This window comes from Pezoporus wallicus, unplaced genomic scaffold (genome assembly GCF_028554395.1).
Source record: "Pezoporus wallicus isolate ANWC-B61680 ecotype Strahan unplaced genomic scaffold, APGP_CSIRO_Pwel_v1 scaffold_7107, whole genome shotgun sequence".
NCBI classification, from domain to species: Eukaryota; Metazoa; Chordata; class Aves; order Psittaciformes; family Psittacidae; genus Pezoporus; species Pezoporus wallicus.
Window position 1 is genome coordinate 2,970,075 of NW_026642114.1, and position 17,821 is coordinate 2,987,895.

At 50.0% G+C, this 17,821-nt stretch overlaps 2 protein-coding genes across 3 annotated transcripts in view; one reads left to right on the forward strand and one right to left on the reverse strand.

The window, feature by feature from the left end:
• ASTN1 (astrotactin 1) overlaps nucleotides 1–2,060 on the forward strand; it is a 53,073-nt gene extending 51,013 nt beyond the window's left edge. The window contains exon 23 of one of the 2 annotated variants that reach the window (XM_057427049.1): nucleotides 49–550. In XM_057427049.1, the coding sequence (XP_057283032.1) occupies nucleotides 49–166 (118 nt within the window). In that variant the 3' untranslated portion in view covers nucleotides 167–550. Of the gene's footprint in view, nucleotides 1–48; nucleotides 551–1,431 lie in introns of those variants that run through there. The other variant, XM_057427048.1, reaches the window with a different exon arrangement.
• An 8,588-nt stretch (nucleotides 2,061–10,648) lies between these two features.
• Nucleotides 10,649–17,821, reverse strand: part of PAPPA2 (pappalysin 2) — an 86,259-nt gene continuing 79,086 nt past the window's right edge. Inside the window, exons 21-22 of the mRNA XM_057427046.1 lie at nucleotides 12,849–12,947; nucleotides 10,649–10,867 (exon numbers count right to left, since the gene is read on the reverse strand). Coding sequence (XP_057283029.1) covers nucleotides 10,793–10,867; nucleotides 12,849–12,947 — 174 coding nt within the window. The 3' untranslated portion in view covers nucleotides 10,649–10,792. The remainder of the gene's footprint in view (nucleotides 10,868–12,848; nucleotides 12,948–17,821) is intronic.

Below are 17,821 nucleotides of genomic sequence, written 5' to 3' on the forward strand. Positions count from 1 at the left end.
AATGAACATAACATGTTTTATCTTAACAAACCATTTTTCTTGATAAAGGTATAAAAAGCACAGTTTTAAGGGGAAGAATGTGAAAAGGAGAGAACACAATTTAGGTCATATTTGGCCAGGATCTTTGCACCCTTCCAGTATCTCATTCAGCATGAGGGGTTGGTAACTTAGCACTTTCTTGCTATCAGAACAAGCCCACACTGAAGCTGTGTTGCCCTGGGGGTGCTGCGTGTCAGTCTTCTGCTGAAGATGGATTCTTCCTGGACCTTCTCTCCCTCTGTCATACAACCTTCTTTTCTGGCTTCCTTGGCTGCGTGATGGCTCTTTATGAAGTGCTACTGCCATGACCTGGCTTTCCTTGTTTTGTTCTCTGCAACTGGAAGATGCAAAATGCACATACAAAGAACTGGGGAGGTCTGCCACATCCCCTGCTCTCTCAGAGCTTTTTGGTTCAAACCTATGTTGTATGCCTCAGTATGTTCCTTCCAGTTTGCATGCTGTCCTGTGGGACACATTTTCTAAACTGTTATTAAATATTACAAGTCATCTACCAGGAGTGTCAGTCATTGTACTTATATCCTGTGATACTGCATCTTATGAGCTTGATAGTTCTTATCTCACTTTCAGCCTCCCATAATGACCCCCACAAGCCAGGCAGGTATTTTGACAAGAGAGCAATGCTCCCAGCATACCTGCCTTTTCTCTGCCCTTCCTGCCAGGTCACTGTCCTACAGTAAGCCATGAGTGACCAGCACACTTCCTAAACATCACTTCATGGAGAGCACACTCATGATGACACTGCCCTGGGCTGGCCATGCATGTCATGCCTGACACCTTTCAGCATTTCTCCACATGTCTGCAGTGCTATTGGCTTCCACTTTCCCACCCTGTTATATTTGGGGTCCAGTAACTGCAGCAGTGACTGGTGATGCCATTTGGGTCATTGATGTCCATCCCAAGGAGTGTTGGGGGTTTCCCAGCTATACCTGCGACTGCCCCTCAGTAAACTCAGCCTTGTTATGAGGATGATACAGGGTGGAAGAAGGAGGGACAGAACAGGGAATTGTGAGTGCCAAGACCAGTGATGCAGGTCCAGCACCACAATGTTGTCATGGGCACCTCTGACCATAGTAGGGGGTGTTATAATGTGCATTTAGGCTTGCAGTGGTGCCACAGGGCTAGTGTGTCCCCCCAGCCATGCTGTACTCCTTGGACAGTATCAGGCTCCACTCAGCTGCTGTCTATACTGCCTGACTCTTGTGTTGTTTCTTCTCTCTCCAGGAGCTCTGGCAGTGTACTAAATGTCTTTGGTTTTCTCTCCTCATATGCTCCTCCTGCCCTTCCCACCATTCCCCCGTGGTGTCTCCATCACCCCCACTGCCCCTCACTGTCTGTCCCCATGGCATCTCCCCTTGCCCATCCTCACTGCAGGAAGGCTGGCCTCATCCTCTCACAGCTGGGGGACCTCAGCAGCTGGTGCAATGGCCTCCTGCAAGAGCCTAAGATCAGTCTCCAGCGCTCATCCCTCAAGTACCTCGCCTGCCGCTACAGTGAGATCAAGCCCTATGGGCTTGACTGGTCAGAGCTCAGCCGGGACCTCAAGAAGACATGCGAGGAGCAAACACTGAGTGTCCTTTACAATGACTATGGTGACAAGGACTACTGAGGGTTGCAGGCTCCCACTCTCACACTGGCCTTCCCATGAGCATTTGTGAGGGTTTTATACATGGACCCATGGGGGGAGGGTGTCACTGATGTTTCTGGAGGCAAAAATTTGGACCAGGGAGTGAAACCAACTGCTCTGCAGGACCGACTCAGTATTAGTTTCTTCTTCAACTTGGCCAAAAGCCTTTCTAGTTAGAAGTCTTGTGGGACACAGTTTTCTTGACTTTGTTTTATTCATTTTGCCAAGAGGTTCCTCAGCATCAGTGGAGAGGGGAGTCCGGGAGTGTGCAGCCTTCTTCTCCCACCCCATCCCTGCCCTGCCTGTGGAGACCATTCCCGAGGGCGGGGGACATCGGTCACAGGAGAAACACAGTGGCACGGGCAGGATAGGGGAGCAAGGGATGCAGGGTTGCTAATGGTTATAGCTGAGCAAAACAGCCACCGGATGGCCAGGAGGATTGGGATGTTTGAGGGTTTTCTTGCAGTTGTAAAGCATGAGGTCTGTATGAGACCCAGCTGAGTGATGCTGCCATTGAAGGGCATGGTGTCACCAGCTGGGGTGAGGAGAGAGGAGCATTGGTGAGCCCTTCTCCTCAGGCTCTTCTGTCATGGTTAAAGCCTATGTCTGCTCCAAGATGCAGAGTCCTCCAGAGCAAAAGCATCTTGTCCTCAGGGCCAGTGGTCAACTGGACATTGTGAGCTTTCTTCTTGCAGGACCACATTGCTGGGAAGTCACATTAAAAATACCTTCTTGGGTTTTTTTTACCCACTACAATAAAGACTTTGAAGCAATGTCAAACTACTGCTCAGGAGAGCCCCAGCCAAGAGATCCGCAGTCAGATGGCTCAGATGGAGCTGCCTTCTGCACCAGCTGCCCTGTAACTCTGGCATAGCCCAGGCTCCGCATGGTGAGGGGAGTGGGGTGTAGCGTACCCCACCACGGTGGTGCAGGATGATCCTGTAGGTCCTGGTCCCAGAGACAGTTCAGTGACATAGCATGGCGGGCAGGCTCCTGAGGGTGTTGTTTGCTTGCGTTCAGGCTCACATCTGCAGCTCTCACCAGTGACTCTTTTCAAGCCAGAGAACTGGGGTTGTCCTGGGACACTGGGCTTGGATCAGGGCAAAATGTTCTCAAAAACCCTTTTACCACTGATGGTGTTAGAGGCAGCAAATGGCTTCCTTTTAGCTTCAGCTTCCAGCTTGGTTTGCAGAGGAGGCATCTCTGCACTTGCCAGCTGTGCACCTTTGATCTGGACAAGCCAGGAGCCCTACAGAGGGATTTTTATGATGCCTTTTCAGAGAGAAATTTCCTTTTCATTTTTTCAGTCCTGGCAGGAGAAGTCTTCAGCCTGTCACTTGTGACTTTCTGCCTCATTCCTCCTTATACCTGCTAAGGACATGGCTTGAACATTTTCATGGTGCTGAGAGGGAAGCAGCTGCGGTCCGTGGTCCACAGCTGATCACAGCCAACAGAGTTGCATCACAGTAATTGCTCAACAGCAGTTCAGTATCTTCCTGCAGGACCACGCAATGCTTTTCTCTTCCCTTCCATGGGCAGACCTCTCCTCCAGGGACAGCTAGCCTGGATGGGGTGCTGCTGGGAGCAGGCACCAGCAGTCAGTGTTACCTGGGTGTGTCGTTTCTGTAATGAATGTGTCTAGCAGGGGTCATCAGGCAAACGCCTGCTGTTTGCAAGTCTACTGTGTCCTTTTGGCTTCTTTTCATGTGTTTCTCCTTATATTTTGATGTGCCTGATGCTGCCAAGGGCTTAGGGCTCAGAGCAAGACCAATGCCATCTCCATGCACAGGTATATGTGCAGATGTGATCTGTACTGAGCCATTGCTCCTTCTCCTTTCAGTCTCCAAGACACTTTGATTTATCTTTTTGCTTCTCCCAGCAGATGCTGTGACAACTTTTAACTTCCAGCTGGGCAGCTGACCAGAGATGGGCAAAGGGCACCTTTGCTCAGTGCCTCAGAGGGGTGCTTGGACGAAGGCTGCTCTGGCCCAGACTCAAGTTGGTTGCTCGCCAAGTAATACCGCTTACATGGCCTTTATATGAAATGCAGACTGTTTTCCTTTGGGTAGTAGACTCTTCTCTTTTATCGCTCACTAGGTGCAGCAGCAGGGATGGGAGTGGTGCAGCCTGCCAGTCACTTGCTGCAGTGCTGCCAGAAAAACCCTGGACACCCCATGCATTCACACCCGCCTAGGTCACCCTTTTGTCCAGCCCCAAGATTTGCACTGGGGCTATTCAGATATTTCTGTTCCACTTCTGTGCTCACATTTCAAAGTCCTTGCATGGTCAACCAAAACCCTGCAGTATCATCAGCCGGCTGGGCCGGACTCCCTCTGCCCCAGCGTCCCCATGGCGGGGAGATGGACCACCCTGGAGGACAAGGGGAAAGACACCCATCCAAGCTCCTTCGGCAGCATCCCTGCACAGTTGGACAGAGCTTGGCATCCTCATCCCATGACGTAACATGCAGTCTGTGTGTGGGGCTGTGCTCCACCTGGTTGATACTGCAGCGCTCCTGCACCCGCTGTGCTGCCAGGTCCTGCTGGTGTGGCACATCTGAGGGGCCATCTTCACAATGGCCCTGGCTTTGTGAAGGCTTTGCAAGTCAGAATTTTGCTCAAACTTGGATTTTCTTGCCAGAATCCCCCAACTAACACATGAGCCCATCTCAGACAAATGCCAGCAGCCTGCCATGGGAGCCCAGACCCAAGAAGGGGGTTGCACCATGGTAGCAGACCTGGCTTTGGTGAAATGTGTTGTATGGGGCTTGCTCACCCAAAGCAGCCATGGGCAAACCCCATGGCGTGCCCTTCCTTGCAGAGCTGACACCATCCATGTCTGCTGCAGGGTTCTACTGTTTGGTCTGTACAGTATTTTCTCTCTTGGACTCCTGGTTCCCCCCACGAATCCTGGGAGACTCAGAAGCTGGAGAACACACTGTTTTGTCCATCCATTTCTGCAACCTCCCTGCCCCCCCCGCTCTCTCTTCTTGTTTTATTTCTGAATTAATGGGCAATCATTCACCTGAGATGAACCTCTGGGTTGTTATCTTTCCTTTGCTGCACCCGTCCCCCTGTAATAGCATTATTACCTTTTACTTGTCGTGGAGTTAACATATAAAGATGGTTTGGTCCTTTTCTTTACAAAGATGGCTACAATTCATGTTCCTTGATGTTCAATTAAAACTCTAATGTGATGTTTTACTACTGTAGATTGAAAGTAGGGTGCTTTAGGGTGACATAGCCATGTGGCAAGAAACACAAAACTCTTCCAGATCACTTTAAAAAAAAAAGAAAAAAAAAGAAGAAAAAAAGGTTTTAAACAACAGCAATGAAAAAACCCCATTGTAACACTATGTAAAACTCCAGATGATAATTTAACCGACTATTAAATGGAGCTGTTAGTTATCCATGGCTCGGGCAAACTGGAGTGTTTGTTTATAGTTTTGGTCCAGTTGATGTCATCTTTTGGTAGTGGATGAAACACTCCCAGCCTTTGAACTTGGGTGCATTTTCACACAAGTTTAGCATTAGCCTGTCTGCCCCCTGGGTTAGCCTGTTCCTAAACCATTCAGTACATACAGCCAGAGCTATGTCCTGCACCTCGCCTTGCCTACCTGCTCTTGCTGGGCACAGGAAGGTCCAGATACCTGCAGGCACCTCTGGTTTTGGGGGAAAGGCTACATTTACATGTCCGTGGCAAGGGGCTCTCAGTCTTTGCTTTGCAAGCCTCCACAGATACTGGGAATTCAGACTCAGAGTCCAAAAATGCTCCTTTTAGCCTGTTTTTTCAGTATATAAGGTGGATGGGATGGTGCTCTCTGAGTGTCAGCCACCCCTTGAGAGCTTTCTGTTCCATCTGGCAGACTTCTGAGAGAGGACCAGCAGTATTACAAACACTAATATTCTACAAATGATGTGAAAATCAGTGCCTGAATGATGTGAGAGCTGCAAAGGATGCCTTAAAAGTAGCTTACAGTGCAGTGTTGTGTCTAATGCTTAGGCCATCAGGACTTGTAGGGGCTGGTCCCTTGGCCAAGCTCAATGTGTACTGCCACGCACCCTGCCAGATGCATATGAGACCTGGGGAGGGCCAGGGATTACTGTGGGCAGGCAGACAGGATGCCTGAGAGGACACGGAAGAGGGAGAATTTAGGGACTATGCACACAAATCCATAGGAAACCAGACTTCATTAAATCTCATGGAACAATTTCTTTCTCTTCCCACTGTTAAATTGCAGGAAAATAAGATAAAAATACATCCAATACTTTCCTTCTGCTATTTTCCATGCAGTTAAATGCTGTGGCTGCCACCAGCTCATTGCACAATAACCCATGGCTGTGGAATGAGACATAAGGATGAGAAGGAGGAGGAGGAGGAGGAGAAAAAGAGGGGATGCGTGGCAGAAAGGCATGCAGTTGCAAGCCTGAGCTGCTGTGTAAAAGAAGCAGGGTTTAAAGACAGGACAAGGGAAATCAAAGATAACAAGAAGTTGACTGTCCCCAGAAGGAGTGTCATGTGTCAGAAGGTCTCAGCGTGACTGGGTCATTGCACCTTCACAGAGCAAAATCTCCTCAGGGGTTGTCTGCTTGCAAGCAATGGGGGTGGACTGTGAGGGTGCATCACCAGCACAATGCCAGCTTTTCAGGAAGGGTTTGGTAGTCTGTGTGTGTTGGAAGTGTTGACATTGACCAGCAGTCCATATTCTCAGAAAGCAGGTACCAGAAGGGGTCACTGCATTTCAACACATGCATGAACAACATGGCACTGCTGGAGCCCACACACAAGGCACTGTGTCCCCACAGTCTTGGTGGCTGCCCTGTTTCTTAATGACTCCTCCATCATAACAACTGTCAAAGCTTTTCACATCCAGTTTCTGCTGCTGAAAGAGACACCCTACTCAACCACATGTACTCATTGTCTTGGGGACACAGGAGTTAGCATCTCTTGCCTTGAGGCTGGGTGTTTGGCAGAAGGGAGAGGATGGAATAGGGAAACAATTCTTCACTTGGCTACTGCCACAGACGGATGCTCTTTTTGTTTTAAATGCAAGATGTGCAGTGGGGGTCCTTGTTGCTCGGGGCTGTGGAGTCCCCCAGTGAGCTGTCCTTCATAGGAGCAAAACTGGCCCTGGTGGAAGTGCATGGTTTTGGGGAGCTTTGCACCAGAAAGGACATCCAATGTCACCAGATGTTCCTCCTGGGACCAATGAGAGAATCCATGCAAAGACCAGAAGTGAAGCAAGGCCAGTGTGGAGCAAAGTGAGGCACATAGCCACCAGAGATGGCTGAAAGAAGAGGGAGCGGGGTTTAAAGACAGGACAATGCAAATCAAAGATAACAAGGAGCTGACTGTCACCCATAGGAATACACCCTTTGATTTTGGACATATCCATTCCAGAACCCCACCTTCTGGACATGGTGCAAGGGCCAGCCCTGCCTGCAGTCCTGCCTGCATGCCCCTGTGGCTGGAATCCCCAGCCGCTCCAGCAGAGGCAGCTAGAAGGACCAAGGGCTTGCCAGGACCCCACTTGTTTCCAGCAGCAACACAAAAGCATAGCACTTCAGCTTGTTTCAATCCGGGCTGTGTACATATGGCTCCAATTGCCAGTGATGGGCAGGGCACCCTGGCTGTGGTGAGGGAAGCAGGCTGTGTAATGTGCCCAGACACCTTGAGGTCTGCAGGGGCAGCTACTTGTCCTCAGGAGCTTTCTGCCTGCCCACGCGGCACTGCGCACCCTATGTGAGAGGCTTTTCCTTCTATTTCCTCAGCCCATCACTTCTCTCTGGGGCCCTTGATGTGCTCACATCAGCCCTGCAGGAGGAATGTTTGGATTTCATAGCTTTCCATAGCCTTAGCATTGCTCCCTAGGGTCCAGCAGCCCCTGACCCACTGCAAGTGCCTGTGTTTTTCAGTCCTTTTCAATCTCTGCACTTGCTCACCTGTGACTCACCTTTTCCACCTCTTGAAGCAAGGTGCATGGAGAAGGAAAGAGAAATAGCTCCTACCTAACACAGACTTGGCTTTTCAAAGGCACTGAAAAGCCACTTTGCAAAACAGCAGAGGGGCTCCTTGAGGGACCATCTTGCCCCTAGCTGATGGGGGGTAGAGGCTTGAAATGTCTCCAGTACTGGTCCATCAGAAATGCAGACTAGATGTTTTTAGCTACCATTTGTGTTTGCTTGCTCTTGGAGATGAGCTTGGCTTTTTTTTTTCAGGGCCATCTTATTTGCTCAGTTGAAACAGTCTGTTTGCTCAGTCTTAAAAAAGGAAAGCAAAAAAACCCAAACCCCATAACATGGACACCAAACACCTGAACAGTGGGAATAATTAAAACCCTGTAATCCCCTTTCCCCAAAGTCTATAAATAGCAGTATTTCTTCCCAGTAAACCACCCCATGGGCCTGAGGAAGTGACCGCAGGGCAAGCTGGTCCCATTGCAGGTGGAGCCACCAGCTGTGGCCACTACAGACCATTGTAACTGGCTCCATGGCTGGCACCATGGGAGACCTGGCCAGCTGGGGCCACTGGGAACTGGGAACTGGGCACTGGGAAAGGCTCCTAGGGTGAGATGCCAAATTCCAGCCTCATGCTGTCCCTCTTCATGCCACTGGCATGATAGCCTTTCAGTGTTCGGGGTGGTGGGACTTTCAAACCTGGCTCAGATGCTCCAGGTGCCTCTGGTCCAGAGGGGATGCTCAGGTATGGCCAGGGATACACAGAGCTGTGGCTACAGCAGGCTCCATGGGTCAGGTTGCTTCATCCAATGCTACAAATCCCCAGAGCACCAGAAACACTGACTTGGCTGAGTGCGCAGAGCAAGCCAGCTGTGGGCATCTTCAAAGCAAAGTCCTGACCCAGAAGGGCCCTGTGAATGTCCCCTGCTTTGGTGACATGGGATGTTTGTGGGGTTTGGAGATGTCCATGGGTTTGGCTGGTACTATGGCATCATCTTGCCCCGGTCCCCATCACGCTTTTTGCTGGCAGTGCACTGAAGCAACAGGAGATGGGTTCCTTAAGCAGAGGAAGGCATATGGGACCAAGGGTGCTGGGAACAGCTGAACCACCTCCCTCCCCAAGCCTGGCTTCCCTTCAGATGAAGCAAAGAGGCAAAAGAGGCAGAGGATGAGAAGATTATTTATTTTTCATAGATTTTTATAAAAAATAATTATCAAATACAAAAAAAAAAATAGCAGCAGCCTCCATTGTGAATAAAACCCTAAAGGGACAAAAAACGCTCAGTGTCGCTATAGAAGAACAATATTTCAGTACGTAGAAGCTATCCATTCATGAGAAGCACAAATGCCTATCAACCAAGCCAGCACCTCTGGCCTTGCCCAGGTTCCCCTGTCCATGAGGCACGGTCCCTTCCCTGTACCCACTTGTAGCCAAACAGGTAAAATTTTGGCATTTAAACACATAAGCATGCAGCTAACACTGACACCAGGCAGGGAAGGGTTTGGCATGGCAGGATGCTGGGACTTAAAATTCCTCTTCTGTGTGTCACCTTCATCCCACATCCCCACTCTCCCCAGCTGCTGCAGGCTACCATACCTCTGCTCCTACTTCACTGGGACCCCTGGGTACCCCCTTCCCTGCGCTGTTGGAGCAGGGTGGGCAGCCTGAGCTGCACCTCCTGGGGATAATGAAACTAGAAGAGTCTCAGAGGGACTTGTTTAATTTCCTTGGGTTGTTTGAGGATTTTTGTTGGGTTTGTTGGTTTTTTTTTGACTGAAAAGTGTGTGTCAGTTAAAAAAGTGCAGCCCTCTGCCAAACTGCATTTGGGTGAAAACCCCCGGGTGTTTTACTTGTGCGTGATGGGAACAGAAATGTCAGTGTGTCCCTGCTGCCAGAGGAGATCTGGCCCATCATGTCTTTCCCCCACCACATCGCTGCCTAGACCAGGGCAGCAAGAGGTAACCTGCTGTGGGGCGATGGGGACACTTGCAATCAGGAAAAGGACTGGAGAAGGACAAGGCACCTCCTGCCTGGATGGTGGTGGATGTCCAGGCACCTCTGCCCCTACTTTTGTCCTCCGACAAAACATTTAGGAGATGCCGGAAAAAAAAGGGTCAGGAGAGCTAGGGGAGCCCGAAGGATGCCTTGACAATCCCCGGTCTCTCCACACCGTGTCACCCTCTCTCCACTCTCCGGCTCTGCATAAACCCAGGCTCCGAGCCTGCCCGTGGGGGCACCTTTGGGTCTCCTGGGCCAGCTTGCAGCTGCACACAGGAGCCTGTGTTCCTGCTCTACGCTCCCTTCTGTGCTGTCCTCTTTCTGCCCCTTTTCTCTGCCTCTTTGCAGCACAGAACCATTAGCGTTAACCCCAGCTGGAGCCAGGCAAATCCCTAGGGCAAAGCTTGGTGTCTGCAAGATGCTGACAGCACCTTGAGATCACAGCCTCCCTGCTATCTGCCCGAGGAGTGCTTTCTTGGTGTGGCCTGGCTGTTTGGCTTCTCTCTCTGTCCTCCTTCCAGCGCCCTCTTAGCAAGGAAAGGGAAATTCCCTACTCCTCCCACCCTGACCTCCGCTTTTCCCAATGATTTGTACTTCACAGCAGCATGGGTGTGTGACAAAGGATATCCTTTCTCAGCTTCATCAAGAGCAAAGAAAATATAATATATATTTATATATATTATATATATGTATATATATAATTAAGTTTAAATATTTGCAGAGAGATCACAACTACCTCGACCTTGCTAAAAGAAGCCTGTACAGCAGAGGGGGTGAATAGTGACAAAATCCAGAGCAAAGGCAGACACCCAGACACCGGACCACGACAAATGTCTGTGGCAGCGCCTGGGCTCTCTGTGTGAAGCCAAGCCCAGCGCATGGCTGAGGCAGTGCTGGACCCCTGGCTGAGCCCCTCAGCGTGCACCGGGCCCCGTGTCCCAGCTGGGTTTGGGAGGGAGCAGTGATGGGTAGGGGACTGCCACACGCCTGCCCTCTGTTGCCGCAGCTCAGTGGCCTTGACCAGTTCCCTCTGTGTGCAGTTGCCATCCCGCTGCCTGGCTCTTGCTTACACCTCCTGCCCCATCACACCCCACCAGGGACCCTTCGCTCCTCCGGTGCTCGCCTGACTGAGAGAGGCCCTTCATGGTGCTGCTACTGGTTCTCCTCGGCTGCCGGGTCGCGGCATGTGCACTCATCCTGGTCACAGTCAGCAGCAAACGGGATCACCTGGGGAGATCAAAGGGAGATGTGAGCCTCTGCTTCAAGATCCCTGGCTCCTGGCACCCCTATGCCCTTGAAGCCCTCTCCACCATCTCCAGTAAGGATAGACAGACACTCTGGGCTGTGCTCTGATGTTATTGGCATTGTGGAGACTGCCAGGCCCCATGCTCACTAAGAAAGGGGCTTGGATACAAGCTGTCCCCGGCTGAGTTTTACTCTTAGCATTTTCCTCTGTGTTAACTTGTGTTTCAAATTTCGCAACCAAGGGTCGGCTTGAGTCATGTGCCCCCCCATAGTCAAGCCCTGGGGAGAAGTCTCCCTTGGTGGGTGCGAGACATTTGGATTAAGGCTGGCAGCGGTAAGGCACCTCTAGATTTCAGTTTCACTTTTCTCCCTATTAGAAAAACCCCTTGTCCATGTCTGAGCCCATGTATCTGTACTTCAAGCTACTCCTGGCTCTTCCAAGCTCAGCAAAGCATGGAGGTAGAGCATAGCATTATCTTCTGTAGCTCTTGAGGGAACTCAACCCAGCTGCCAGCTGCAAAGACTGACCTCCACATGACACAATATATGAGCCAGGTAGATGCATACAGTTCTTGTTCATTAAGGATTAAGAAAACCCAGACAGGCCGGAGGCTGTGTGAGCTGGAACAGCCTTCAGTGGGGCAGGCAGTGGGTCTGTCTAGGGCCGCTCACAAGCTGTGCTGCTTTGAGACGTCCCATGCAGGTAGAGCGGCTCACTGCACATTGCTTTCTCTACAACAACTCTGTGTGGCCAAGCAATCTCATGTCACCTTAGCTGGTGACAGCAGAATAAGGTGGGAGGGAGCCAGCAAAGCATCTGGTTCCTGGTTGACAGTTGTCCAGTCATGGGCCATGGGAGCTGAGAAAAGAGTTTCCTCCAAAGGTTTTATACACACCAGGCTCAGAGCCAGGAGGTTTGCTACTGTTGAAGCACATTTGATTTTTCACAGCCTAGACCAGCAAGAGGCTGAAGTGGTTTTGCGGTGTTTAAACCCCATATTCCTGCATCTACCTTATCAGAGGTGTGCTGTAGGCTTGTGCCACAGGAGATCTGAGACCTGTGGGGGATGTGAGCTGGGGCTGGGTATCTTAGAACTATGGGACTGAATCCTCTCACCTTTCACTGTGAACCTGTCCTTTATTTTGGTCAGAGATGCTGACGTCTCAGACCTCCTGAGAGCCATGCCTTGCTCTGAGATGTCATGATATTGCTGGAAGGGTTCACTCATCACATGGGTGTAGAGCCTTTTCTGTCCTATCTCAACTGGATCTTCCCAGGATTTTATTTTAACTTCTCTGTGTGCATGCGTGATGAAAGGAAAAATGATTCAAGCTCCACAACAAAGATTGAGAAGATCCAAATTCACATATTTTTGCAGTGAGAAATTATCTCATGCCATACAATTTGTTTTGCTGTTGGACATGCTTAGGAAGGATGGGCTGTGAGTGCTGGATAGCAAGTTGGTGGGAGGGGAGGTTGTGATGCACAAAGAAGGATTTGTGCAACCCCAAAGCCAAGTTGCTCCCTCTATGCTATTCCTCCCTCCTTCCTTTCCTGGGAGAACTGGGAAAGACGTTCCATAGTGGATGGCAATGGACCATCCCAAAAATCCCCTAAATTATATGACAAGGTGACTTCTGTCTCACCATGGCTAGCACTGCATCCTATGGAAGTAATTTCATTGCATCTTGTTTCCCAAAACAAAAGGAAATCCTGTGAACCTCAGTGGGAGACGGGCTGAGCTTTCAGTCCCACTGGCCTGAGGCCAAACCCCACTGCTAATCAGTGGGATGATGTCTATCAGCTTCAGCTGGCTTTGGTTTAAAACCATGGGTTTATTCTCCATTTGTGGGAGAACTGCATTGCAGGCTTGTTTCCAAGGCCAGCAAAGCCAAAGAGCATAGCTAGCAGTCACCACTTAATCCTAAATCCTGGCCAGCACCACAGAAGATGCTCACTTACCTTCCTGGAGGACAGTGTGGAGGAGCAGCAGTCACCCCCATCATACTGGCAATATGCCCGGTTGTTGATGGTGTCGCACCAGCCATCTGCTTGGAAAGGCTAAGGCAGAGAAATGAGTCTTTGCTTAAAGGGTTGTTCAAAAGCAGAAGGTTACCCCTAAAAGTTGAGGCCCCAGGTCTCAGGCCAGCAAGGCCACTGGTGCACCTCTGGTAAGTGCCAAGGCCCAGTTCCACCACACACAGTCTCCTCTCCAAAGCCAAAGGGCACCAGAAGACTGTTATCCTAACTGATGTGTATGGAGTAGTGGGTTCTCAGAGGGCAGTAGCTGTAGTTCAAGGATCAGGGAACTGTCAGAAAGTGAGAAAGAAAATCCACATCATAGAGAGGGCCACAGCCTGAATACCACAAGTCCCCATTCCCATCTCAGTGCTTCTTCACAGAGTCCATTGCCACCTAACTAGAAGTCAGTTCACCACCTCATCTGGTTATCCACCTTCCCACGCCCCTCTCACTGTGTCTCCACCATAATCCAAATCTCTGTATGTTCACAGCTGAACAACTCTCTATAAGAACCTGACTAACTCTTCTAACACCCTTCCTACCAAAGAGCTTTGCTCTGAAGTTGAGCTTGGTGATCTGGCTTGGACAGCTAAGTACAGAAAGGCTGTTCTGAGGGTCCATAGAACATCCTGCTAGAGGATCAGTCTCAGGGAGGCAACTGCTTTATCTCCCTTGGAGTACAAGAAAGGTTAAACAAGGTCAGGAGTCTCACAGAAGTACTTGCACTCAAGCTAAGACAAGCATTGGCAAGCCCTGGTTGCAAGGACTCTGGCTTTTCCAGAATGCTCTTGCTCTGGTTCTGATCCCTAGGAACATGTCCCCAAATTCCACTAGACTCTCCACTGGAGACTCTAGTCCTGTCAAGCCCCACTTGCCATGTTGACTAACAAGGCTACTTATTTGGTTGCCAGCTGTGACAAATGGAAGGGATCTTTATTAAGCCCCAGCTCCCTACAGGAATAATCCAACTCTGGACTGAGTAGAGAGGGCATTAACCTGCTGATAACCAGAAGTATTGGTAATGTGGCCACCTTCCAGCTTAAGTCTTGGCCATCTTCCTCCTCATTTCTCTTCTTTGTGGCCCAAATCTCACTCTCTGTAAGGAAATTATATGGTTGAGTGGTGGGGGATTCTACATTGCCAGAATAATGGTGGGTCCTCTTTGCATGGAACAGCCCAGTGCCTTTAGCTGCTCTCTTGTGAGTTACTGGTCCGGTCTCCCTCAACAACTAGGGATTTGCAGAGCCCAGCTTGCCTTGGAGCAGCTCAGATGAATGCTCCATCACTACAAGCTTTCTTTACTTTCAGCTCTAACATGGAAACAGAAAGCTATTGCAGAGGAATAGCTTTCTGTTCAGAAATGTTAAATGGCACAAGCAGCCATTCAGAAATCCATTTTATTGTTGTTTAGTTACATGAGTCATCATAAAAGAGAAACAAGCAACTGAGGCTGAGAAGCAGCCAACTAGGGCTGAGAAACAATGCTGTACAACTGGTGCAACCAAACAACGTGCATGTGAAGCACCTGCAGTGAGCTGTCAGGAACGATCCACAGCCGAGGTTTATCACAGATACACATTACCACTGCCAAGCAACAACCAAATGTGCTAGCAGAATGGAGAGGCCATTCATTAACTGAGTGATTAGTAATGAAATGTTTCTCCTGCTTCAGGCTCTGTGATGGTAGCTACCTCTCAACCATCATGGCCAAACTCCAAGATGACTGCTGCCATCAGAAAGGGCTCTTGGTGGAAACCTGGCCACCCTTTTACTCATGAAAGCAGCTGACCCATTTCACTGAACCTGGTAGCCCCAGATGACAATTAGGCTTCAGAAAACATGCAGACCCAGCCTTTGATGGACACTTGGCTGTAGCACCTCTAAACTAAATGACAGCCAGCTGAAAAATGTCACCATACAGTGACAGTCCTGCATCCACTGCACCAAAGCCAACATGTGGGACTGGAGATAATGCCAGTAACTCACAGGAAAAAAAACATGCCAAACCGAGGGAACTGATGTGGCTTTTTGTCACTGTGACTCACAAGGAACAGAAATTAGCTCAATGCAGCCTAATGACACTTCAGGAATTAGCAGCAGGGATTATGGCAAACCACTGAGTCTCTCTGTACTATCAGTACCATAGCCCCTGGGGCCAAATCCAGGAAGCCACAGAGAGATTGCATTTGCCTGGAAGGTCTCATGAGAGAAGAAGAAAGAGTGCACATTCCTACAGTTGGGAAATTGAGGCACAGTCATGTTAGGTAGCTCACTCAAAAATAAGAAGGGATTTGGCTCCTATTATTGCTGTCACAAACCATGTCCAGAGGAGACCAGGGTACAATTTCACCAAGGCAGTAGGGTTAACACTCCTCTTCCATTGAAAAGCATCAGTGGGTCTTAAATGATAGTGATCAAAGAAGGTCTCTAAGCCACGAAGCAGCTTTGAGCACCAGAAGGACTGGGGCAGGGATGCTGAGGCTGTCCAGTGCAGGGATGCAGGCAGGGTCCAGCCAGGGCTGCTGGCAGGAAAGAGCTCTTCTGGGTGTGAGCTGCTTTTGCAGCCTTCCACATGGTAGAGTTTTTCCTTGAGCTTTGCTCCATATGTCATGACTCACTGGCAAAACAACCCCCGCCACTTCGGTAGTTTCCATACAATTATGGGGAGGTTTGCCCATCCCGGCTGCACAGGTCTGAAACGATTTCCAGATCTTGTGTACAAGGTGTGTGTGGGGGGAGAGACAGGGACAGAATGGGGAAGGAGAGGCTCTCAGTTTCTCTCTACACCTATTAGGGCTAATTGCCCCCTCCTCTCAACCCGCCGGAGCCCGTACCCCACCCTAAACAAATACAGGCTCCTATGGCAACACTTGTTGGGGAAACTTAACAACTCATGCTCCAAATTACATTGGAAAAACATATGAAGGGAAAATAAAAAATGACTAATTGGACTCAAGGCTCAAGAGAGCTAGGCACAGGGTTCGGGAACTGCTGTCCCTGCCCCTCACCCGGTGCCTGCAGAACACAGTGAGTCCCGCTGCTTCACCTCGTCAAGAATCTCCACCTGGCTTCATCTTTGCAACCAGCAAGAGCAAAGTAAGGTTCCAGTGGGTCACCCCTGAGGGCACAGGTGCTTTTGCACTTGCAGCAGTCTTATTGTTCTTGCAAGAGTCATGGCAAGGGAGGACATGGGCAATGCAAAGAGGAAAACCCATAGAGACTCTCTTCAGCCTGTGCTTGAGCCATGTGGCTCTAGAGAAAGCAATGCCAGTGGTGGGAGAAGGGAGGTTTTCCCCTGTTGGTGACTCGCAGAAACACCCAATGTTTTAAGATGGCAGGAAAAAAGAAAACACCAATGTCCAACCATGCCATGTGAAGGCAATGGATGTGATCAAGGGAAATCGCCGGCTAGGATTCTGTCTCCAAAATATGCATACTCCAGTGCAGGGGAGAAAAGAGCTGGTTGAAATGGCTCGTATAAACTAGGAAGAAATGAATAAGGTGACTGCTGCAACTGCTCCACACTGTGTTAAGTGGTAGGGAGCTGCTCAGTTAGGCGGCGTGCCACCGAGGCAGCCAGGGAGCTGGGCTGTGTCAGCGAATCTCCCCACTCGCGCCATTCATCTTCCTTGTTTATTCAGACAGGAGCTTCAGCGGGGCGTGTGTTAGCACGTGGAGGTGCAGCATCTGGCGCTGCCCAGCCTGAGCCCTGCGCTGCCGGCATAAAAATAGCAACCACGAATCAAGAGCTTGGCAATTTAAATAGGCTAAAAAAACACAGGCTCCCAAAGCTGGGAATAGGCACGAGTGAAAAGAGAAAAAATTAAAGAAAAAAAAAGAGGGAAAAATATTTCAGGCAAATGAGGGATATGAGAGAGGACTAGTTATATCCTGCTGCATCCCAGGCAGAAGCATCTCAGAGGGCTTGGTGGTGAGGTTTCTCTTGAGGCTGATGGGAGATGCCATGCAGGGAACAGCATCTGCGCACAGCGTTTTCCCACCGTCCGTGCAGAGTCCCTGGGGCTGGGGCCAAGCTGGATGGCTCCCTCCCCAGGGCTGCCGTACGCCCAGCAGGAAGCCCCCAGTGCCATCAGCGAGGGAGGCAGGGTCCAGATGCTCTTCTTCAAAGCCACCCTGTATGTAGGTTGATTCACTGTGAAAGAACGTCAAAGGGTGCAACAGAATGAGGGAAAGATGAAGCATGAAGAATAAACCACAGATTCCATCAGTATCATACATATTTTAGTGCTGTGTCACAGGCATTTGGTGAACACTATGTCCCAGGAATGCAGGTTTTGCTCTGGTTGAGCAGACCTGAAGGCCCAGTACCTTTCTTTTGGCATTCCAGATTCTTTGGAGGAAGGTGGAATAAAGAAAAACCAGTGTGCACCTGCCCAGTTGTGTAACCGAAGAGCTGTAAGACTCTACTGCGCTGCTGTTGTGATGGAAAGTGCTTGTGGTTTCTGTCTGTCCATAGCTACAGAAAGCCGAGATCCCAGTTTCAGGAGATCAAATCCAGCCTTAATAAGCAAAATGTTTCCCCCCAGCCTTCATGAGGCTGTGCAGGTCCTGAGCCTTGCGACTGTGCTGATCCCATCCAAGGAGAGTACAGTTTGCTTTTATGCTGCTTCTAAGTCAGCACAGATTTTGCTGTTCTTTCATCCTTCCCTTTGGGCACCAGCATTGACCTTGAACCCTTTGCAGGCTGAGATGACCACAAGCAACCCTGCAGCTAAGGAGGTCCAGTTGTCTTTGTCCTTGGCTGTTGCTTTCAAAGCAGCTCCCAAAGAACAGGGGAACCATCATTTTGGCAGGGAGACTTGTGGGGACCAGCCCTGGGAAAGCTGCCACTACTGTCAGATGCACACCCTTGCATATCAGCTTCACTGCCATTTATTCCACTCTTGCAACAG